Raw genomic sequence first — 25,473 nt, forward strand, 5'->3', positions numbered from 1 at the left:
AATGCATATGAGTAAGCATCTTGTTTCTCAAAAGTTATAAGTATAATTTTGCTTTTTCATTAGGCGAAGCACTATTTAGCTACCTTAACAGGGCACCTTCAACTTCCCTCAAGTGAAGAAATGGCCTCTATTACTTCAGAAGAAATGAATCAGAAGAACGAAGACGGAATCCCACTCAGACACTATCATAAAATGGGCATGGATGGTCAGAGGATATGGAAGAAGTCGTCAAAGAAACTGGCTGTAGCGCCCCAAATTCTTATTTGTTCACCCTGCTTACAACTGTTTTCATTAGACTGATACTTGATGCAACTCATTTCAAAGAATTCAGATACAGAGTTTACCCAGATGGCAGCTTTGATGAGTTCAGGAATGGCAGGTTAGTTAGAACGAAGTTGGACATGTTTTACCTTGTCATCAAGAGAACTTTTCAAATGACATTCAACGACTTCTATCGCGTAACAACGTTTATTGCAGGCATGATCTTCAGAAGGCTGAGAAGGATGTTTAAACCTAAATCCCCTTGAACACTGAGAGTCTGAGTGCAAGGTGCCAAATGTTGAACTTTTTGATAAATGTAACACAGTATAGTAGATGAATTCAGATACTATAAGAAAGTACTTAATTCTTGTTATGATTAAAAAAAAAAGAATATTTATATTTTGGCCATAAACTCGAAAAATTTTAAAGTTATGTATAATAACACTCATAACTTATATTATCCATGTTTGTGAATAATAATTTACCCATATATAAATTAAATAAGCCTGTCATTCAAAAACTGATTGTCTTCTATTTAGTAATTTGTTCATATTTTTCATAACGTTCATTGCCTGCTCAAGTGTGCTCTATTAACTTCAACATACATATGTTACAGCATTTCAGTTTGCTGTGTACGTAAAGGATGCCACATAAAGGATGCACCATGGTGTCTGTTCCATGACACTTATCCCTTATGGTACCAGCGCCATGCATATTGATATTATTCTTTGATTACTTGACGTAAATTTATATTGCTTGCTGTGGTAATGGGTATTGTGTCATTTTAAAGCTGAATAGTTGTACGATATCATAATAAGCAAAACAAAACCAGTAACACTAAAGCAAAACATCAATATCATGTGTAAGTTATAGGCACCAGCAACGATTTCTGTTACTTTTACTAAAAATTTCATCAATAACGGAAAGCTAGACATAGCTTATTTATATTTTACAGTGAATAACTAAGATAAATTGCATTTCCATTCATATGCAATTTATTACTATCTGTTCCCCGAAAAGTCGTAGAAACAAAAACGAAAAATTCATAGTATGATTACAGCTTTCCAGTGCAGGAAGATGTTACTGTCAAAGAAAAAGCTCAAAGAATGTGATATAAATTGCTTTTCCTCAGTACATGATATTCAGTGCAATTTGTGCAAGCTATTTCATAATAAAGTACATTCAAAGAATTGTAAAACTATAGTACTTTTAAGTCTCGGTGCAAAGCTTGGCATCTATGAACACTGGTAGAAAACAAAATTACAAAATATCACAATATAATTATATATACTGCATAAATTTATATATATATATATATATATATATATATATATATATATATATATATATATATATGTGTGTGTGTGTGTGTGTGTGTGTGTGTATATATAGTATATATACAAATATTAAGCTACAAATATCATTTAATGTACAATTCGCACCAAGTGACTCGAACAACCAACAGAAACCTCCAACGACTTCCAATTGATGTTCATTGACGAGAAGTTATTGGAGGTTACTGTTCTAGTTACTTAGGTACCAATCCAATTATCTCTTATAATTCTCCTTCGGAGATAATCCCAAAGTATTGCAAATTGGATATTAAATGATATTTGTAGCTAAATTTTTCTATTTAAAATGTCAGAGTGATGTGATAAAAATTCATTATACAATACTATGAATATATATAATATATATATATATATATATAGTATATATATATATATATATACATATATGAAATACAGATATATATAATATATATTAGATATATATATATATATTATATATATATATATATATATATAAGATTATATATATATATATATATATATATATATCGTGTATATATATATATATATATATATAATATATTTATATATATTATTTATATATATAAATTATATCTATATTATTATATATATCTATATAGATATATATAATATATAGATATATTATTAAGGCAGTCCCCGGCTTACGAAGGGGGTTCCATTCTTGAGACGTGTCGTAAGCCAAGGATTGCCATAAGCTGGAATATCGTCAAAAATCCTAAGAAAACCTTACTGTTAATGCTTTAGCTGTGTTGAAAACTATGTAAACTGCATTTTTATTGCTTTTTTCATCAAAAAACCTTCAAGTATTGATTATTTTGCATTTTGGAGTCATATTTCTTCCGTCAGATTGGTGCCATAAGTGTCATAACCCTGGAACATGCGTCGTAAACCTAGAAATAATTTCTGATGAATATAATTGAAAAGCGCCATAACCTCAGAACGTTGTAAGCCGAACCCATCGTAAGCCGGGGACTGCCTGTGTATATATATATATATATATATATATATAGATATATATATATATATATATATATATATATATATATATATATACAGTAGACCCCCGTATTTGCAAGGGATGGGTACCAGAACCCCTGCAAATACTTAAAATCCACAAAAACTTAAAACCCCTCTAAAAATACTTAGAAATGCCAAATTTTGATAGTTGAAACAAAAAACTCTGAGTTTTTTAAAGTTCCAACAGAAAAAGTGCATTTAGTCATGAAAATTTTTTGAAAATACAATAATTTGTGAATATTTCTCAGTGAAAAATACAACAAAGAGGCAACTTCTTTTTCTGTGAATATTAGGCATATAACGGTCCATAGAAAAATCCGTGAATAGGTGAGTCTGGAATAGTGGGTCAGCTGTATAAATAAATATATATATATATATATATATATATAATATATATATATATATATATATATATATATATATATGTGCAGCGGGTAACAAGGAGACAACTAGTTGACAGGAAAAAGATTCATTTATTTGCCAACGCGTTTCGTAACTAATGCTTGTTACATCATCAGGGCTGAAATAAATTGGACAAACGAGTTAAAATGCATGTCACATAATTAAAACATATAAAACTGACAATTCTTAATTGAAAAGTTCCTAAACTACTCAAAATTGTAAAACAAAGTGGGAAAAAAATAATAGTAAAAAAAGGAAGCAAACAACAGTATTAAAAAAGCACCTGCTCTGTCAGAAGATGACAGCTGAATGACAAGGAGGAAGGAGGGAAGGCAGAGGCACGAAGAAAACATGCTCACGCCAAATACAGGGGTACAGAAGTGGTGTGTGAGTTCAATCCTGGCGACAACTGCTTAATGAATAATGACTCAAGAATGGGCAGTTCGTGTAAGTGGCTTGTTTGGCCCAAGATAGAAAAGTCAGTGTATGTGATATCAACATGGCAAATTTTTTAATGATTTCTGACGTTAGAGAATTCAGGGTTGGACAATTTACAGCCAGTACGATGATTAACACCTCTGTGTGAGTCAGCTCTGACCTTCAGCAATCTTTTGGTCGATCTCACGTGAATCCCCGAATCACATTTGGGGCAAGAATATTTATAGACGACCATTGATTGCAAAGTTGGACAGAGCTTGTCTTTAATTAAAAAAAAAACAATTGTATGTGGATTTTTTGGAATTAAAATTACTTGCAACTTGCTAAAATGTTTCTCAATAATTTACTTTATATCCTATCTAAATTTGTCCTCTTTAATATATGGAATACTCGCATATAGTTTCTTACGAGGAACCATGCTAATAGTTGGTAAATCAAGTAGTTTCTTATTTAAAAAGGCTTTACAGTGTTTAAAAAAGATACGAGATGGATAAAAGTTATCAGTAAAGTACCTACATAAAAACTCAATTTCATTGTGAAAATTATCCCATGAGGAGGTTAAAGAGTAAGCTCTTTGAAGCACAGTAAAAATCGAATATATCTTAAAAATAAATAACAATAACTATAAAAATTGGAACCCAGTCCAGAGAAGGTCTTTTTCCGAAACACAGAAGTGTTAAAACGATCATTACATCTAGAAACTAAAACATCTAAAAATGCCAACTGATCGTTTTGTTCCCTCTCCATGGTAAACCTAATATTAGGATGAAGCTGATTGATGAAAGAAAGGAACTGGTCAGCGTGAAAGGTAGATCTAAAAAAGGACAAAGGTATCGTCCACATACCTTTTATAAACAAGCGGGTAAAAACTCCAGGGAGCACATAAAGATATTAGCAAATATGGGACCTAAGGGTGATCCCATTGCCATCCCATCAGTCTGTTTATACAGACAATTATTAAAAATAAAGGCAGTGTCCAGCACTGCCAATTGTAGTATCTTCTGAAAATTATTGCGGTCATACTTAAAATATATGATACTGGGTACTGGGTTCAATAAAAATCTTATCTAAAATAACCTCAATTGTCTGCTCAACAGGAAATTTGTAAAAAGTGACTCTACATCAAAACTTGCCAAAAAAAGATCCGAGTCCTGTTGTAAAATATGTGATTTGGATTCTTGTGAGTTTTTTTTACAGTATATTAATTGGAGGCAAGCGGTTCTAAAATAGGAACGAGATATTTGGCCAGTTTATAGTTAGGTGCATGAATAGAGGATAAGATAGGTTTCATTGGAAGGCCTTCTTTATGTGTTTTGGGCAAACCATACAAGATACCGAAAGAGTTCCCAGAGCAAAAGAGATCGTTTTAAGTAGTTTGGTCAATTATATTTTTGGTATTAAGCTCTTTAAGAAATCTGTTAATTTTATCTTCAGTGTTAAAAATTTGTTTGCAATCAGGTTTGCCAATTTTTTGGAATTTACTATTATCCATTAAAATCACTTCCATCTTACTAATATAATCGGCTCTATTCATGAGAACGGTACCTTTACCCTGATCTGGTCTAGTATAATCAGATCTTTATTTTTGGCTAAATTTTTCAAAATATCCAAATCAGTTTTTTTTAAAGGAGTCCAACCAGTGGTTATATTCCTGAAAGTTCTTAGAGTGATTTCTGATAGCTGAGATTGCAGTTTACTCTTGTCAAATTTAAATGGTTGTTGAAGGAGTCGATGGAATAGTGACTCAAGTGATAGGAAAAATCTGTTATAATTAGGTTTGTAGCATGGCAAGCAAAAGTCCAACCCTAAGGATAGTAAAAATTCTTCACGTTTAGATAAGACATAAGAAGAAAAACCAACGTGTGAGTTCAATTTTCAATTTTTCTTCTTATGTCTTATCTAAACATATGTATTAAGATTTGGCCCCCTTGGAAAATATGCTGCTAGTGCCCAAGTATTCATCCTTAAAGAAATGACATTCTCCAGAGCACTAATGTCAGATGATAAGTTAATCCAAAAATATGAGATTATGAAATGACTGATATTTTCTGATTTTGTAATGCTATAAAACTGATCACTTATCAATTTTAGGGCAGCAGAAGTTCATATACAGGTAGCAGCAAAGCTCAGTGAAATTAGTAAAGCGATATAATGGAGTATGAGCAAAGAGTAGGCATATGATAAAGCAGGGGAGAACTAACTACAGTCGACTCCACTAGTCGCGGGTTTTCCTATCGAAAGTATATAACCATTAATCACGGTAAATGTGCCTATTCGCGGTATTTTTCACTGAGAAATATTCACAAATTACTGTATTTTCATGTTTTCGTAACTAAATGCACGTTTTGTTGTATAACTATTAAAAAATTAATGTATAAGCATTTTTAGAGGTTTTTGTGTTTTAACTATCAAAAGAGGCAGTTCTATGCATTTCTAGAGGGTTTTTTAAGTACTTGCGAATTTTAGCTATTTGGGGGGGGGTGTGGGGTGGGGCTTCTTGTATCCATTCTCTGCAAATACGGGGAATCTACTGTACTTGAACTTCTTTGAAATTTGAGAGAAACTGGTTTTAGGTTGACCAGTTTCATTTTAGATATATGAATTGCATGCATGGCTTTATATGGTCAGGAATATTATTAAGTTGAATATGGCTTGTGGTGGTATCTATACCTTTATCTGTAATATATATCAGGTATAAGATCTACATATAGGTCAGGAATATTATTACCATAATTAAGTTAAATGGCTTGTGGTGGCATCTGTGTCTTTATCAGGTATATGGTCTATATATAGGTCAGGAATATTATTAATCAAGCTATATGGCGTGTGGTGGCAATATTATTAAGTTATATGGCTTGTGGTGGCATCTGTATCGTTATCAGGTATACGATCTACATCTAGGTCGGGAATATTATTCATTAAGTTATATGGCTTGTGGTAACATCTGTATCTTTATCAGGTATATGATTTACATTTATATTTTTATAGCTTTGGATATTGATATCACTCACCTAGTGAAGCAATAGCTATAATGCCTTTTTAGCTAAATTTCCTCATGTAAGTGTTCAAATAAGTTGTAGAATTGGATATGTTATTTTGCATATGTGGAATGAAATTGCCAGTTTTTTAGTTACTGGTTAGAATGCAAACAGCCTGTGCTTCTATGATTAGACATTACTATTTTTACAAGATCCTCGGGAGTTAATGTTTAACTGTTGAAAACCACTGAAATACAAACCATTGGCCTCTATGTATAAGTATTCCTCAGCACAAACGGTTTCTGTAACTTGGCAACAAGTTTTGTAATTGGAGGTAGGCAGATAAGTAGGTGAGAAGAACCCCCACTCACCTGCTAGCTGGGACTTTTTCTTCAGTTGTGAGACAGAGATGAAGATCCAAGAAAATTATATATATATATATATATATAATATATATATATATATATATATAGATATATAATATATTAAAAAAAAATATTATATATAATAATATATGGGTAAAAATATATATTATATAATATATATATATTTATATATAATATTTATTATATATACTATATATATATAATATATATATATATATATATATATTTAGAGTAGACCGCTGTATTCATGGGATGGGTACCACAGCCCCTGTGAATAGCTAAAATCCGTGAATGCTTATTACCACTCTAAAAATGCTTATACTTGAGTGTTTTAAGTTTTATCAGAAAAAAGTGCATTTAGTCATGAAAATTATATGAAAATACAGTAATTTGTGAATATTTCTCAGTGAAAAATATCACGAATAGGTGAATTTTCTGTGAATAATTGGTATATACAGTCCATAGAAAAATCCACAAATGCACGAGTCCACTAATCGTGAGTCCACGAATAAGGATGGGTTGACTGTATACACAGGCAGTCCCCAGTTATCAGTGATCCAGTTTTATGGGGCTTATCTAGTGTCGAAAATATCAAGAATTGGCAGCAAAATGCACTGATTTCCAGTTATCAGCATTGATACATCTAACAGAGGTGCCATTAACCGGTTATTGTCGTCGATACATACCTAACAGAGGTGCCATTAACTGGTTATCGGCACCAAAATCCAGTTACTGGTGTCATAAATCGCCAATTTTTGGTTATCCGCAATTTTCACTCATCAAGCTGTTGGAACTGAACCCCTGCTGGGCCCAATACAATTACAACTCATATACTCCAAAAGGCAAAATTCTTGAATGCTTTGGCATAAGGGGCTCAGATTAGTGAAATGGGCATTCTTAGATTTGGATAGTGTTTCAACACTCATACACCTAGGCGTCGTTCTGTTATCTCCTGGCCCATATATATATATATATATAAATATATATATATATATATATATATATATATATAGTATATATATATATATATATATATATATATATATATATATAGAGAGAGAGAGAGAGACGAGAGAGAGAGAGAGAGAGAGAGAGAGATGCAATTGCTCCAGAACACAGACAACTTCCTTGCCTTTTGTCATAATCTGGGGGTTGTAATGACTTGCATCACTTGGATCTTGTACCCAAGAAGCAGTCAAATATGGATCTTGTACTCAAGTAGTTGGCAGATACTAGTCATGCTGATAGATATGGCACCAGCAATACTTTTTTGTTAGAATTATGCCTCAGTAAGCTCTGGGAGGTGACAACATAGTTCCTGTTGCAACCAGCTCCTCTTTGGCAGGTCATCTTCAGTCACCTGTCATTCTTGGAAGAACTCATTACAGTGGCAACTGAAACTGCATTGGTTGGCCCTCACTCCTTGGGCTCTGGAGGCAAGAATGAAAGAAGAACCTTGCTTGGTGGCTTGAAGTTGGGAGCCACTGACTGAGAGTTCCTGTAAACTTCCTACCTGCGGAGTTGCTTCTGGAAGGATTGAGGTGCATGCCTGAGACTCTAGAGGATGTCTTTCATCAGCATATCAACTTCTCAGGAATATTTGCTGGACAGATAGCTGAAATATTCTGTGATTGTGTGATGGTCACTCTTTCATTTAAGATGAAGGTAGATGCATGAGTGGGTTTGCCTTGCTTTAGAGCTATCAGCCACAGACATCCTGCCTGGAGGGAGTGTTTTGGTGAACTAGCTCAACTCGCCAAGGACTGTTAATTGGGACAGACTAGTTCTTACTCTTTTACATTGGGAATAGTTTTTATAGCTTGGAAAATCCACTGATCTACTTATTTGCTCCCAGTGTTCTGCTCTCCCATTCCAGACCCCCACTATTCTTGGGAAAATGCCTTCCTACAGACCTTGGGACTTCTGGAGATTTTTGTCTTTTATCCTGTCATTCTGATTCACTAAAATTCACTAAAATGAACTCTTCTCTCCTGAGGTAACCTCAACTAACATGTACCGGGAAGTGGATCAAAATCTCTATAGTAATGGATGGTGAGGTGGGCTGAGGGAATCTCTCTAGTTAGAGCTACTGTGCAGCAGATTACGGATTTACTCATCCACCTTTCATAAAAACAAGCTTCTCTCAGTCCCTGCTGTGAAGGCAATTGCTCTGCCTTGAGACAAGTCTTCCAAGAGAAGGCCATAAACCTGGCTTCCTGGGTATTGTTGTCCATGCTCTCAGGAGCTTCAGATAGTTTTGCCCTCCTCTTTAGCCTTAGCCTCCCAAATGGGATGTGACTCTCATCCTCTGCAGCCGAAATTATATGCCATATTTGCCTTGGAGAGGTCTCAGATTGAGATGTTCACCCACAAGACATGTTCTTCTAGTCTTAGCCTTGACATAGTATGTTAATGAGTTTTATGGTTTTATGTATCTCATAGGATTGGAATTCATCTTCTTTTCAAGTGTTCAAGCTGATGTATGGTTCATCCTGCAAGGAGGACAATAATTCAATCTGGTGAAAAGCTTACAAAGGTGTTTGTCCATCCCTATCCATCTGGAGAAACATTTTGGTTTCACAGGTAATGAGGTCAGATGTCGGGTGTTGCCAGGCTATCATTATCTCTTTACCTCAGCAATTCACCCACAAGTCCTTAAACCCTTCATAGGACCTGTGGTGACTGCTCAACAGGTTGTGCGGTTTCCAAGCTCAGCTTGGATGAAAAACATCGGATGGCATGAGACTGGAGGTTGAATGAGTAAGCTACTGGCTTCCTCTTCCTTTCAATCTTCCTCTGTAAGGCAGCAATCAGGCTAAATATGTAGTGGATGGGCCATAATGCAGATAACTTTTACAATCAAACATCCTTTTCTTGAAGCTTCTTCAGTTCATTAGGTGTTACTCTTTCCACTGTCTCAGTGAAGGCGGGTGAGTGCTAGTAAAAGCTATCATCTAAACTATCGGTTTTTCATTGACTCTGTTACTAGCTGCCTTCTGACTTGTGCTATCACATCTTTCTGACAGCACTTCGTTCTCCAAAGTTCTCTTAGTGTGAGATTTCAGACACACTGCACTCTGGCTCAAGACCTGATCATTCTTGCATGACAGACTGTCTAAGAGGTTGCAAGAATTATTGGTCCCTGCGCATGATTGTTATCAGCAACATGGTATTCTTGTGAAGAATCAACTTACAGTCAGTTGAGAGACTATCATCCCACTTAAGAAATGCGTCTCCTACATAAAGGTGCTGGTTTGTATTTCCGTAGGAAAAAATACAATTTTTTTAAAGTAATTTGTATTTATCGCAGATATACAAACCAGAGCCTTTTATCATAATCGTACCTCAACCTCAAAATAATCCTTGATGCCAAAGGAAAAAGTGATGGCTTGCAGTAGAAGAGTGGGATCGTTCCTCTTTCTCTTACCAAAATCCAATTAACTACCTTTTAGCCAGTTGCTATGACCTCTACATAATAGGTTCTTGTTTGTATATATAGGAAAAATGCAAATTGCTTTTAAAATCTGGTACTTTGTAATCTACACAAAACATAGGAAGTGTTTAGTCGTCTGTAAGTAAGTACTATAACAAAACATGAGATTTTTTTTAGCACGAGTTATTCTTGATAATGCTGCTGGAAATGAATAGGAAGTAAAATGTGTAATTGTAGATATTGATATGGAAGTTCGTTTATTTTGTCCTTCAAACCCATTTGTTGATTTATCAGTTTTGATTTTAATATTTTTTCTTCCATCCTGGATTGTGCAGTCACAGTGTGTTTTCTCTTTACATATTCTCAAAAGTAATTTGTCCTGCCTTTGTCATGAAACAGTTGCATATTATACATTTAATGATTGCTTCTCTCACTGCCGTGAAAATCACATGCATTTTGTCACCACTTTTACGCTCAAATACTTTTTTAACGGGGCACTTTGTACTTTATGGTGGTACAAATAGGGAAATAAGTGGCAGATGTCTAATGCGACTGTAAGTCTTGATTAAATTTTGTTCTACACTCATTGTGGCAATCATTTATTTTGTTCTAGATGTTTTATTTTGATAGATTTTGTTTTTCTAGGTCGATATTTGAAACCAACTCGTTATCTATGCAGCAGTTGGTTACAAAGCTATAATTTTAAGTTTATAAAATTTTTATGTTCTACAAAATAAACCTTTAAAAAAAGTCAATTTGTGTTTTTATATATGCCTAAGGGACAAAGTCATGGATGTCTACATTATGTCCGTGGTTAATAAGAAGAAGGGGCATGTGAGAAACTGCTGCTGATTACTATACACAATGTGTTGTGAAATCATCTTGAAACTTCAAATTTCATGCTTAAAGTGCCTCTACAGTGACGACACCTTCACCCTTTTCAGGCGTAATTTTGATTGCGATGCATTTTTAGAATTCATTAATTCATATCACCCAAATATTAAGTTTACCCTTGAAAGTGAAATGAACGACCGTCTTCCGTTTTTAGATGCTGAAGTATTTCGTGAAAACAGTAAGTTTAACACTACAATTTTTAGGAAAAAGACATTTACAGGTTTGGGAACGAATTTTCATAGCTTTTGTTTTAGTAATTTTAAATCTAACTCAATTTTTACCCTTGTATATAGAGCCGTCTCCCTTACGTCTAACTGGCACGTATTTCATAAAGAAATTGCCTTTCTTTTAGCATATTTTAAGGATAACTGCTTTCCCACCAAGCTCGTCAACACAATTATTTACAAGATCCTTAATAAAGAGTTTTGCACCAACACCAATGAAATTAATGTTCCAAAGCTTCCTTTTTATGCCCGATTCCCATATTTACACGATGATTCCTTTAGGGCCGAATTTACAAAAATCGTACAAAAATACTTTGGCGCATTAAAGGTAAAACTCATTCCGGTCAATCCACTAACAATTTGATCTATGTTTAAATTTAAAGATCGTTTATGCCCCCTCATGTCCTCTGGTATAGTGTACAAATATTCTTGTCCCAGATGTAGTCTGGGAACTTACGTGGGTTCTTCTCAGAGGATGATGAGGGTTCGCATAGACTGCCACAAGGGAGTTAGTTTTCGTACTGGATGTTCAATATCAAATCCCGAACAGTCCAGTATACGTGAACATAGCAAAAAATGTAAAGTTAATATTAAATATGAAGATTTTATTATTCTTGGTCAAACCTCCAGCCCAAATGAACTGTTGATCCTGGAGAGCCTTTTTATTAAACAACTTGTTCCGCAGTTGAACAACCAGACCACCTCCACCCCCTTGTTTCTTTCTTAAGCCTATGTTTCTGTGTACATTCTTTTAGTTTTTATTTATCTCTTACCATGGTAGGTCGACCCCCAGTGCTCCTCAAATATTTTTCAACTTTGTATTTTACTAATTTATTTATTTAGTTTTTTGTTTTAACTTTCCATCTGAGCTTTGAACTAACGTATGTGCTTTTAACTTCCAGTGTTGTTTTATTAATTGTTAGTGTATTTTTATCTATGTGTGAAGTTTCGGTTTTCATTTTAACTAGTTTGTAAATAATTTTTAGACTATTTTCAAATCAATTTAATTAATATTAGTCATTATTTATTATACAGACCTTGAAGATGCATTCTGCCGAATGCGAAACGCGTCGGAATAAAGTGTAAAATACTTTGCCATGTTTGTTCCTGCTCCTGCTCCCTGTATATATATATATATCTATATATATATATATATATATATATATTATATATATATCTATATATATATATATATCTATATATATATATATATATATATATATACTAGATATATATATATATAATATATATATATATATATATATATATATATATATATATATATATATATATATATATATATAATCTATATATGTATATCTATATATATCTAATATATATATATATATATATATATATATATACCACATATAGATATATATAGATATATATTATATATATATATATATATATATATATATATATATATATTATAGATCTATATATATATATAGATTTTTAATAATATATATATATATTTATTAATATTAATTAATTATATTATAATTATACATAATATATATATTATTTATCCTATATATCTTATATATTATAAAATATATTATTATATTATATATATTATTTATATATATGATATTTTTTATATATATATAATATATCATTTTTTTTTTTAATATATATATATATATATTAATTTAATATACATATATAATATATTATTAACTATTATTATTGAAAAACCTTCAGCTTTGCACTATTAAAATTTACCTGTAGATTTAATTCATAGTGTGAACGTAAGATTTTCCTCGTGTTACACCTTTCAGACCTTTTACTGTCAATTCCCTCTTCAGTACTGAATGACCTCATAGGCCCCAGTGCTTGGCATTTAGTCTAAATTCTATATTCAATTCAGTTAAGGACTGCTGAGTGGTAAATTGTTGGGCTCAGTAGCTTGATGCATTTACAGAGCAAAAGTTAAGTATATCTTAGTTTTACCAGACCACTGAGCTGATTAACAGCTCTCCTAGGGCTGGCCCGAAGTATTAGATATTTTTACGTGTTTAGGAACCAATTGGTCACCTAGCAATGGGACCTACAGCTTATTGTAGGATCCGAACCACACTAAATCGAGAATTGAATTTCTATCACCAGAAATAAATTCCTCTGATTCCACATTAGCAGAGCCGGGAATCAAACTTCGGACCACCAGATTGGCAGCTGAGTGCGAAAACCACTCGTCCAGCGAGGAACTATTTTACAGAGCAGAATGATGCTTCCAAGGTTTATGCAAATATGCTAGGGAATTTTGGGTACTCAATACAGTTCATCTCACGGTTATTCATTCACTCTCATAGTCTTCATATGACTTTGCTAAGGAGGGAATATGCAGATCATTACTTTTACCAATTGTATTCATGACTTTAGGTACCCTATACCCACTTCCCAGGTATTACTTATGTTAAGGATGGCCATTTTGGATGTAATACAGCATTGAGAATTTCATAATTATTAGCGCACCATTGCTGTTTGTTTCTTTGAAAATTTTCTATCTCCAGCATCATCCTTAAGGTTGCTTTGAGTTTGAATGATGAACCAAAGTTAAAGGTGTTGATATACTGAGTATATTGTATTGTAGAACAATGGAGGCAAATTGAATGGAGGCAAAAACTACAGTATATACAGCACTTAGTACTCAAGGTACTGATGTGTGGGATGCAGTACCATAGTAATGCAATGGTAATTACAAGTATATCTTCCATACCTCTACTAGTGCTTTTCTTGTAGAAAATTCTATCAAATTCCACTGGAATGGGATGTTAGAAATTTTGTAGATACCATGCTATTATGGGAGGGTTAGGGAGGTCCTTTGCATTTTATCTCATGTAAAATTGCTTTTCAGTGTTTCATTAATCACTTACCATACTTAGCTGTTTCATAGCGAGTCATCTTCATAGATTCAATTTATAATATTTTGTTATAATCTCTTTTTGCAAAGTAAAGATTTATTTCACATCAGCATAAATGATTCTGATTTCATTTATAAGTAAGAATTTTTTTATGATAAACCAGATACTTTAACATATCTTACTTTATGCATTGTGGAAAATCAGAGACATCTTATAACCATAGAAAAGTTGGTGTGTATGAATTAAATCCCTTCACATCCTGAGTGCTTAATTGAATCACTCTGCATATCTGAGCCAGCTGCAAGTGACCTATGGTGCTGGGAGAAGGGCACTTCAGATAAATTGATGGGCACATATTGAAAAAATTGCTTTTATTTAAGAAAAATTGCTTTTGGTTCACCACAAAACAATTTTGACATAACCTTAGTAACAGATGGTACACTAAGTTTCTGACAATCTGACAAGTTGAAAATGACATGAAGAGGCAAGGGAACTCTTGGAAACAGTAGTAAGGAAACCCAAAGCTTAGGGAACCCTATTAATAAATTGTCGGGGGGGAAAAATGCCATGGAATTCCAATCCTGGCAGGTACTCCAGCAACAACTATGAAGTGAAGTGAAAGGGTGTTGAACAAAAGAATCAACAGAGGTTACACAGCCCTATAATCAATGTAAGACTCGAAATGGCAAATCAAGGGATTGGTGAGGCATCAGTGCTACTAAAGCACAAAGGTTTAGGTCTCGTACTGAAAGGATAATGCAGGTCATAATGTGGAAATAGTTGGATACTTTCTGGAAGAAAAGTTAATGATGGTAAGAAGAGGCATTGACTGAATCAAGTTCTTTCTTTTGCATTAACAGCATAACTCCTACCTGTATACCATAAAAATCATTATACGTACATTATCAGGGCTGATGTGAGAGTATTATTTGGAAGATCTCCCGATTGAAGGCTACGTTTCCCTAAATTCTGGTGATGCCATTGAAAGAGAGGGATTCCAAACCTCCTCCCCATTGAAGAGAATCCTGAGTGCTTCACTTCATTGATACTCTTAGTAATTAAGTCTACTAAGACTAATCCACAGTATCACAGCCTGCATGTTCTCTGAAGAAAAAGTCAAGCTGAGGGAGAGACTTGGCTTTGCTTGCTGGAGGGGTCGTGTCCAAAGAACTGAAGAGCTTCTCAGGACTGACTCAAGGGTGAGCTAGGAGACACTTCTTCCTTTCAAAGTTGGAATTCTGACAAGTGCAAGTTTCTATTTAAGGTCAGTAAGTTGATCTTGCAAAATGTCTGACATATTGCTTGTTACCAAAGGCATTCAAACCATAGGAGTCTCAATCCCAAGGAGTGAATGTGGCATCGCCTGTACTGACGAACTAGAGACCAAAGGTTTTGCATCCTTTCCTCCGTCCCACTCCCCATATTTTGGCCAATGAATGCAAAAAAATCTTTTACAAGAGAATGGCAGAAGGAAATCCTATACTCAGCTTTGGATGCCATGCCACTAATGGATATCCTTAGGCCCCGTTCACATGGGGTAGCAACCACGATGGTAACCACAGAGTTGCAAGAAGTGGTGACCATACTCATTATGGATGTTACCCGCACGGTTCACTAACTAATGATATGGAAATGGAGGAAATAACATGAATACAATAAATTCATAAGGCTGTATCCAGAACTGAGGGAATATAAGCCCAATTTCTTCAATTATTTCATGTTGTATTTCACATAATTATGCAAAATACAACTTGCTTGTATTATATTCTCAGTATAAAACATGGTAACATTGATAGTTCTGGGGAATGCACGCCATTTATATATATATATATATATATATATATATATATATATATATATATATATATATATATATATATAGTATATATATATATATATATATATATATATATATATATATATATATATATATATATATCATGCAATTCCACAATGGTCCCGTGGGTGAAGTATATATGAGATCCTCACGTGAAAATGAAAGAAGGAGGTACCAAGACCTTCAACTTTTATTCCAAAGTCATTTTCAGGGTACCCTGAAGATGACTGTGGAATAAAAGTTGAAAGTCTTGTTACCTCCTTCTTTCATTTTCACTTGAGGATCTTTTATATATATATATATATATATATATATATATATATATATATATATATATGTATGTATGTATGTATGTATGCATATTTATAAAGTTTCTGACATACTAATTTTTGTTCAAAATAACAGTTCCCTTGTCTTTATCAGGTTTACATACAACAATATCTTCTCTCTCTTTAAGTTCAACAGTATTTTCAAATCATATGGTCCAAAAAATGGCGTCCAGTTAGTTTTAAGATTGAGGTAAGTTTTATGAGTTAGGTTGGAAATTTTCTGTTGAAGATTACGTTTCGACCATACATCTCTGGCTCGTCATGTAGTATACTATATGGACAACCAAAAATTCATAAGCCTGACTTACCACTTAGACCAGTCATGGCTACATATAAAAGCCCCTCGTTCTCTATCTCTAAATTTTTAGCAGGATTACTGTCTGAATTAAGTAACAATGAATATTCCTTAAAAACTGATATGAATTTCAGCAATTAATCACTAAACAATATGGGGACTACTTCATGGTCAGCTTCGACGTTGAGTCCCTCTTTACAAATGTTCCACTTAATGATACTGTTAATATTACACTTGATAGAATTTTTATTGATGATGATACAACATTTCATGGTTTTAATCGGTTGACTTTCAAACAGTTTCTCGATCTTGCTGTGCAAGATTCGATGTTCATTTTCAATAAACAACTCTACTTGCAGGTCGATGGAGTTACTATGGAGTTACTTTGGGCCCCATTTTTGCTAACTTTTTTATGTCTGATTTAGAATCAAAACTTTAGAACGGTTGTGAAGTTAATTTTAAACCATTTTTATATCGAAGATGTGTCGATGATACTTTTGTTTTCCTTCGACATTCATGGCAGTGTTCCTTGTTTTTAGAATTGATTAATAACGTTCATTCTCAGATTATACTATGGAGGTAGAGAGCGAGGGCAGCCTTCCATATCTTGATATTAAGGTAACTAGAAGCAACTCAGAATTCACCACGGCAGTATACAGAAAACGGACTTATCCAGGATTAACCAATAACTTTTATAGCTCTTGCCAATACTCATTTAAACTCAACACCATCTATAGACTGATTAATAAAGCTCTCAAATATTCTTCATCATGGCAAATATTTCATAACGAAATTACTTTCTTGGTAAACTTTTTTAAAAACCAATTCCTTTCCACAAAATATAGTACATAAAATCACTAACAAGATACTTTCCAAATTTTTGCATCCGTCATCATCTACTTTTGATGTACCGAAGAAAATATTTTATGCTATTATCCCGTATTTGTTCGATTCAAAATTTTTCTTAAAGCTCACTCGTATAATAGAACAGGAAATTCCATCTTAGAGTCAGGCTTGTGTCGAGTAATCCTTGTACTATTCGATCGTTTTTTAACTTTATAGATAGCCTTCAGCCCTTCACGAGACACAACGTTATTTATAAATTCACATGCCCTGGATGTCCGGGCTCTTACGTTGGATCGACTCGGAGGTTGTTGAGGGTATATTTTAGCCATTTAGGCTTTAGCTTCTGTACAGGTCAGAGGTTAAAACAACCAGAATTTTCCAATATCAGAAACCACTCTATAATATGTGAAACTGAAATTCAAAAAGAACACTTTAGAATAATTGATTATGTTAAACATCCTGACCAACTAACAACCCTGGAGTCGTTATACATTAAAAGACTAGTGCCCTCATTAAACTCATTCCATCTTCACTTCTGATCATGGACAGTTGGTGTTTTTAGTAGTCTCTTTTTATTTACTGTTCTTTTTACTGTTATTTAATCTTTTTTAGACTTTATTTTTAAAATTGTGAATTCCTTGTAATTTTAAATGATTGTGTATAATGTCTTTGTATTTTCGTCACAGACTGATGATACAAAGAGATTATGTGCGAAACGTATCGTATGCAATAAACATTGGCCTATTACATGTCGTATCATGGAATCCTTCTGGAAACTATAATTGAATGCTGAATGCTGAAGTACATATATATATATTATATATATATATATATATATATATATATATATATATATATATATATACTGATTAAGTAAGATATTTCACTGAATAGTATAAAGCAGAATGGAGATAATCCTCACTCGTCTGGTAGCAGAAGTGAAAGCCGGACGGACAGCATGGCACACAAGCAACCCACAAGGTCAAAGTCCTTACCACAGGTCATAGGACACCTTGAAGAATGGGAAACTTAATCCAGCAGAAGGTATAAAGGGGGCTGCCCCACAAGCGCTCGACCTCTAGAGACACAACTAGACGCAGCTTCAACACATACTGTCCTTTGACCTCTGCTCCTTCAGAGCCTATCCCCCCCCCCCCCCCCACATGGCTGCATACGCAGTCCAGTATCTTTCCAGTGCCAATTTCCCAATTCCCCTCCCCCCCAACCCTGCCCCCTGGGCACCAACATTCATTGGTACATTTGCGAGGACTCATCTCTTCAGAATAAGATAAAGTGCCGGGAATCTGTGGTTTTATCAGTCACGTAATTCTTTTCTTTTGCTACTCCTTTTCCATTTCCAAACACAGTTCTCCTATAGACCTGACTTGTTATTAATTTGTGTTCATAAGTAATATCAACAGTGCTTACAACTGATGAAAATTGGCGCCAAGCAATCGTATGCATTCACCATTGCAGATGGAGTTTTCTTGCTGTGGATAGTTTGCTTCGATTGTGCTGTATTGCCATGCCCAACCACTGCAATCTAATCTTCGTGCCCTTGAAGTGAAATCCAGGCTCCTCAGTTATAATGTTTCATCTTTATTTTCTGTTCTGACTGGACCCCATTTACCCGTCTTAAATATTCCCCATCTTCTGATTATGGTATCGTAAATACATGTGATTTTAGTTATCCTAAGAGTTTATCTCAAATTCCCTTCCTAGTAAGGCCCTCAGCCCAGGGATGAAGTAAGAGTGGGTTATTCATCAATAAATTTTCTTAGATTTAATCTTATTGAAGAGGCACCTTCAGTAAGAGGGTAATGGTTTCTTTATAGACAGTTATAAATTCTAGCTATTTTTTGTTGTTGTACTAGTGTCCGTTTATTGGAAAGTATGTATATGATTTTGCTGTCTCCACTGCACTTAGTGTTGAGATATCCATTAATCATATCATTCCGATAAGGCTCTATACATAAGTAAAGAACAGTACATTTTGATATCCGTACAGAAAAAATTACTGAGCTGAAACCTTAGGTCTCCATTTTGTTGAGTCTAATGATTGGCTGACATGAGTGGAACATTTGTAGACATTGCCACCTGTCAACCAATTGGGTCTTATAGAATGTCGATGTTCTCGAGCAGCAACTAGGTATTATCTATTTTTCTAAGTGAGCCTCTCTCTTCATTTATAAAGTTTACATATATATATATATATATATATCTATATATATATATATATATATATATATATATATATATATATATATATATATATATATATATATATATATATATATATATTTATATATATCTTTTAGACATTTCTCCTAACGGGATGTCATCAGAGAAGATACAATGCACAGGTCCTTGTTACGCTTTTCCTTTAAGTGTTGAATCGTGGACGAATTGCTGTCAGAAAAATGTCCAGAAGATTAGGAGGTGCTTCGTGCATTCAAAACCCCTAACGCATAGCGTCTTTCACTTCTGTATTTCATCATTATATGCTTCCTGGACAGAAGAAACTGCCTTTCAAATACCCCTTCCATGCCATACATTGCCTTTTATAGGTCTTCCTTTCCTCCTAACTCCTGACACTTGGATATTGTACACTCTTTTTAATCATCCTAATTTCGTTCATTCATTCCATACGAGAAAGCCATCTCAAGACACTGATCCAACCTTTCACCTACGTAACTTTTAGTACTTCTTTATATCTCCATATTTTGAAGACTTTCGGTTACTTGACATATACATGTATTACACAGACAGTTCCTCTGAACAGTGTCAACATTCAACATTTGCAATTCACCTATATAAAGGATGGCTGGTTCAACAATTCCTTCATCCACTTCATCTCTAGCTTCCCTACACAACTGAGTCTTTCTAGTTGTCCTACTCTATATTTTCCACTTCTCTCACCCTAGCATCGCTGATTATATTTGCAATGCTCCCGAATAATTATACAGATTAACTCATTTTACTCTGTCGTCATCTATATTAAGATTCGCTGCTCCATCTTCTCAGTTTCCAATTACCGTCATAACCTAAATTTGGCTCACGGTTACCCTGAGCTTTCTCCCCTTGCAAGCACATTCAAACTCACAGTTGAAACTGTAACACCTGTGAATAATACCCATTCATCTTATCACACAACTTCTGCACCTACATTCTCTAACTTCACTTACCATCCTATTCATAAAAATACTGAACTGCAATGGAAAAATAATGCAATACCTTATCAGACCAGGGAGTGAATGACTAAGGTCTGATAACGAATTGTGTTATTCATCCACCGCAGTTCAGTATTTTTAGGAATGGAGCAGTAAGAGATGTCAGATGCAGACAGTGAATTCAGGTGAAAAAGTTATGTGACAAAAAATGAGTCATGACTTTCATCAGAAAAAAATTATTATCTATCTTATAAACTATGCACTTTCAGCATCCACTACATTAGTTTTTTTGGTCCATGTATGTCACAAGCAGCCATTTTTTATTTTCCAACTTCTCACAAAACTACTTGATACAAAAACCAGATAAGCTTGTCCTCTTCCTTGTATAAATCGACTTTGGTCTTATACCTACTGTTCTCTGTCCTACTTTAACAATCAGAACCCTGCACACACCCTCTCAGTTATACTGAACAATGGTAACCCATGGCAATTTTTATACTCGCCTATTACCCTTAACTTTACAATAGAATTCTTTTCTAACACATTCCTTTGGAATCTTTCCCTCATCAAGACCCAGCTTACAACCCTAATCAATCTTCTTCTTTATATTCAGCCTTTCCCATCCTTATATGGGGTCGCTGTTTATTAGTCTTCTCCATCTTCTGTGATCATGCACCATTACCTCAATCACATTCCTGTACCACACGTCCCTGTTAACTGTGTCTCTCCATCTCAGTCTTGGTCTACCACTCCTCCTTGTTCTGGTTACTTCCATGTTCGTGGTTCTTTTTCATACAGAATCCTCCTCTCCTCTCATAACATGCCCAAACCATTGCAATCGTCTCTCTTGCAGGTTCTTTGATGCTTCTGTAACTTTCACAGCCCCTCTTATGAAGTCTTCCTTATCCTGTCTCTCCTAGTCACTCCGCACATCCAACATAACATTCACATTTCTGCCACTTCCATCCTTCTCTCCTGTGCTTTCTTCATGGGCCATGTTTCACAACTATACAGCACAATGCAGGTCTGACAATGCCCTTGTACATTTTCCCTTCAGCTTTACATTAAATCTTTTGTCACATAGCACGGCTGATGTTTTCCTCCAATTGCACCAAGCTGATTGTATTCTGTGGTTCACTTCCTCTTCCATCCCTCCACAATCAGTGACACACGACCCAAGGTACTTGAAGGATGTAGCTCTTTTACTTCTTCCTGTTCTAAGTTGATGCTTCCCCCTTGGTCTCCTCCATTCATCCACGTATATTCAGTTTTTGCTCTGCTTATCTTTAGGCCTCTGTCCTCTAATGCACTTCACAACTCCAATTTCCTGTCTGCTTCTTCCTTACTGGTGGTTACTAACAACGTGTCATCTGCAAAGAGCACACTCCAAGGCACCTGATTTTTCACTCCAGCTACTATCACATCCATTACCATATCAAAAACTTCTCTGTTGTTCTCACTGAGCTTCTTACCTGCGTTATTGCCTCTTTATACCTAGCACTGACAATCCTCACAAATTTTTCTGAGACACCTTTTTCCCTCATGCACCACCTGACTTCTTGCCCAGGCACTCGATCATATGCTTTCTCCAGATCTATAAATACTAGATGTAGTTCCTTTCCTTTTCTCTATATTTTTCCATGACTTGTCGCAAGACAAAAATGGCATCTCTTTTTCCTTTTCCTGGCATGAAGCCAAACTGTTCATCACTTATAGATGTTTCATCACTTAGCCTTACCTCTATTATTCTTTCATAAATTTTCAAGGTATGAGCCATCAGTTTTATGCCCCGATAGTTGGCACAGTCTTGGATATCGCCTTTATCTTTGTAAATGGGGACTAGCAGGCTGTTTCTTCAGGCATCAGTATCTTCTCCTGCTGATAGATTTTATTGAACAAGTCCCACAATCAATAACTCAGAAAATTATTTACTTAGAAAATTCAGTTGTTTTATGGACATACAGAAATTTTTTTACTGGCTTTGATTTTATTCTGGTAGTGCAGTTACACTTTAAACTTATGAGTTACACTTGAAATAAAAGATAAAAGCTTGGCAAGGTTAAATGTCATCTTGTAATTCCTGGGGACTGCTGACCAGTCGGCAAATACAAGGAGTGATTCAGTTAATTTGTCTTATAGGGTTTGTAATGCATGTGCCAGTCTACATAGGCGACGCATGAAGTAGACTTTTGGGCAGATTTTAGGGAGTGGAGGGGAGGTGTGACCAGAGCTGGTCTGAAGTAAAAACCAATAAAATTATAAATCCAAAATAGTGCTTTGGAATTAGCTGTGAAAAAATGTGTACTTTTTGGAGATGCATATTTTTTAAGGAAATGTAATAACAATTTATAAATTCTTTTTACACCATCAGGAAGTCCAGTCAGTTTCTTTCCTAATGATAACTTTTTTATATTATTGCCCATAGGAACTTGTGTAAAATACGTAAGAATTTTATGATTCTCAATTTAGAACTGGTTCAGTGATACAGACACTACCCTACATATGAACGAGTTACATTCCAAATGGCTGTTCATATCTTGAATTGTTTGTAAGTTAGTCTTCACGCCTATTCAAGTACAGTATGATATAAAGTCAATACAGAACTGTACACTGTACATACAGTACTGTATTTTATAGAGTACAGTACTTTATTAATACAAATGATGCATAAATCTTAAATAAATTGTACGAAGAACCAAATTTGAACTTAAGGGTGGCCAAAGGGGAGCACTCAAAACACAAAAAATTAATTTATGATCACGTTTGTTGGTATCTCTGAATGTTCATAACTTGAATGTTCGTAATTAAGGTAGTGTTTAATTCTCTTTGGACTGGCCTAGCCTGACTCTTCGATTTTTGGGAGATGGAATGAAGCCACCTAACAGCATCCCAGACAGTCCCAATACTACCCAGCATCAAAGTTTTCAAGATTTTCATTTTTCTGAATAACATCATCAGAATTGAAGGGGATAATATTTGCTTGATGTTATTGGAATCTCAAAGGGTTAAAGTTATGATCTGGTGATGAAACAAATAACTGTTTAAGGGAAGTGAGAAATTTAGGATGTTCATTCATCATATGAGGAAAATGCCTTACCTACTGAGAGAAGTACCTTTTTGTGAAGTCATGATAATTAGTGGAAAAGCAACTGTATAAATATGTGACTTTTAAATTTACAATGATAATAGTTTGTTAGCTTGGAGTTTGCAGATAGGGACCCTTAGGGGGATACCTATCCTACTTGCTGCTTTCCATCAACTTTTCATTTTTTCCCATTACTGTCTTTCCTCTTAGTTGTCCAGTGTTCTGAACTTACCTTGCATAATTTTCACTATTCATTTGAGAAGAAATGTGATCACTGGTCTCTTGGAACTACGAGCAAAGGATGATGGAGCTGGATAGTTAAAGCCTAATATAAAAAGTTTTAAAACAATTTTGTCATAGTTATAAAATGTATTTTTCATTAACTGTTCAACAACTATTTCCATATAAAATCTTACAATGCAGAACTCTCTACATAACAGTTTTATACACACAGTATGTTCATCAAAATAAAGTCTACCATCAAAGTGTGAAAAATATGTTCACACAAATGCATCATTTGTAATAAGCCCAAATTCATGGTCAGTAAACTTCCTAACCAAACTTTATTCCTGACTTAAAGAAATTTCTAGCCTAGTTGGCAGCACTGAGCATGTCTGAAAGATCCAGGTTCCCATCAAGTAAATTTCCGTCTTTTTTGGTGTGTTAAACTTGTAGGTAGTAGCCCTTCCCCCTCTTTTTTTTCGATAGTTTGGCTGATCATTCTGCCAGAATGAAATAATACTCGCATTTTCTATCTTTTCGTTAATCAAGCAGCCTTTTAATCCTTTTAGCCTCATTTTTTTGTTTTGTTGGTGTATGAAAAATATTTTGGTGAAATTCCATGTGAAGTTTATCATCTCGTTTTGCACAAAGCCGTATTGGTTGATCTGAGAGGAAAGCAAAGCAGCTTGCAGATGGCATAAAGCTTTCCTGTTCTCCAGTGTTTTTTTCATTCACTTGATGTTGATAAGTGATGCTGACGTGTATGTGAATGATACACACGTGAGCTTATTTCTGAGGTAGTTTTGTAAGCCTCTTTGCTAACATTACTTCTATACAATATACTTTAGGAGATATTTCAGAATTAATCATACGTACAGTATCAGTATTATTGTAGGAGTATTTTTCTCTTTCTTTTATTATGTTAAATGTACTGTACTCTGCCTTTCTATTTTATAACTAGCCATCTTGGGTAATAGATGTTCTCAATTGCATTGTTTAAAAATTAGTTCAGTGGGAGAGCTTTCAATGTTTTCATAGCAAATACCTTACACAAAATGAAAATAAATTCTTCGAATTATAACATTTTAATGCTACTGTTTTGTAATTATATGTTATACTTTATTAGCTCATTTCAACATCTTTGCTAAGTTCTTCCTAGAGGTGCCATGGCCAATGTGTATGTGTGGCTTGGAATGCCATGTAAGCTGTATATTTGAGAAGTATGTTAAAATTTAAGCAATAATTCTTAAAAATTTAATTTCTGAAATACAAAATTTTTTAACAGTATTTTGATGGTGAAAATTGCAGTTTGTTGCCCACAGGTTTTTTAACTGCTATTCTAGTAAAAAGTTATTAATGTAGGAAGTTTCAGAGATTCCTGTTATAGATATTTAGGTTTTGTCTTAGATAAGTTTAATTTGCCCTTCTCACCTGACCTACCTACCGAATTGGTCA

At 34.3% G+C, this 25,473-nt stretch overlaps 1 protein-coding gene across 3 annotated transcripts in view; it reads left to right on the forward strand.

The window, feature by feature from the left end:
- The window catches only part of LOC135216603 (uncharacterized), a 465,366-nt gene that overhangs the window by 317,074 nt on the left and 122,819 nt on the right, over positions 1-25,473 (forward strand). The window contains exon 9 of one of the 3 annotated variants that reach the window (XR_010314885.1): positions 64-189. The exons of 1 other annotated variant lie outside the window; for it this stretch is intronic. Coding sequence is in view for 1 of the 2 variants with exons in the window: in XM_064252027.1 (XP_064108097.1) it covers positions 64-300 (237 nt within the window). In the remaining variant the exon portion in view is untranslated. Of the gene's footprint in view, positions 1-63; positions 1,921-25,473 lie in introns of those variants that run through there. One more of the 3 variants, XM_064252027.1, reaches the window with a different exon arrangement.

The sequence above is a fragment of the Macrobrachium nipponense genome, chromosome 19 (genome assembly GCF_015104395.2).
Source record: "Macrobrachium nipponense isolate FS-2020 chromosome 19, ASM1510439v2, whole genome shotgun sequence".
Classification (NCBI taxonomy): domain Eukaryota; kingdom Metazoa; phylum Arthropoda; class Malacostraca; order Decapoda; family Palaemonidae; genus Macrobrachium; species Macrobrachium nipponense.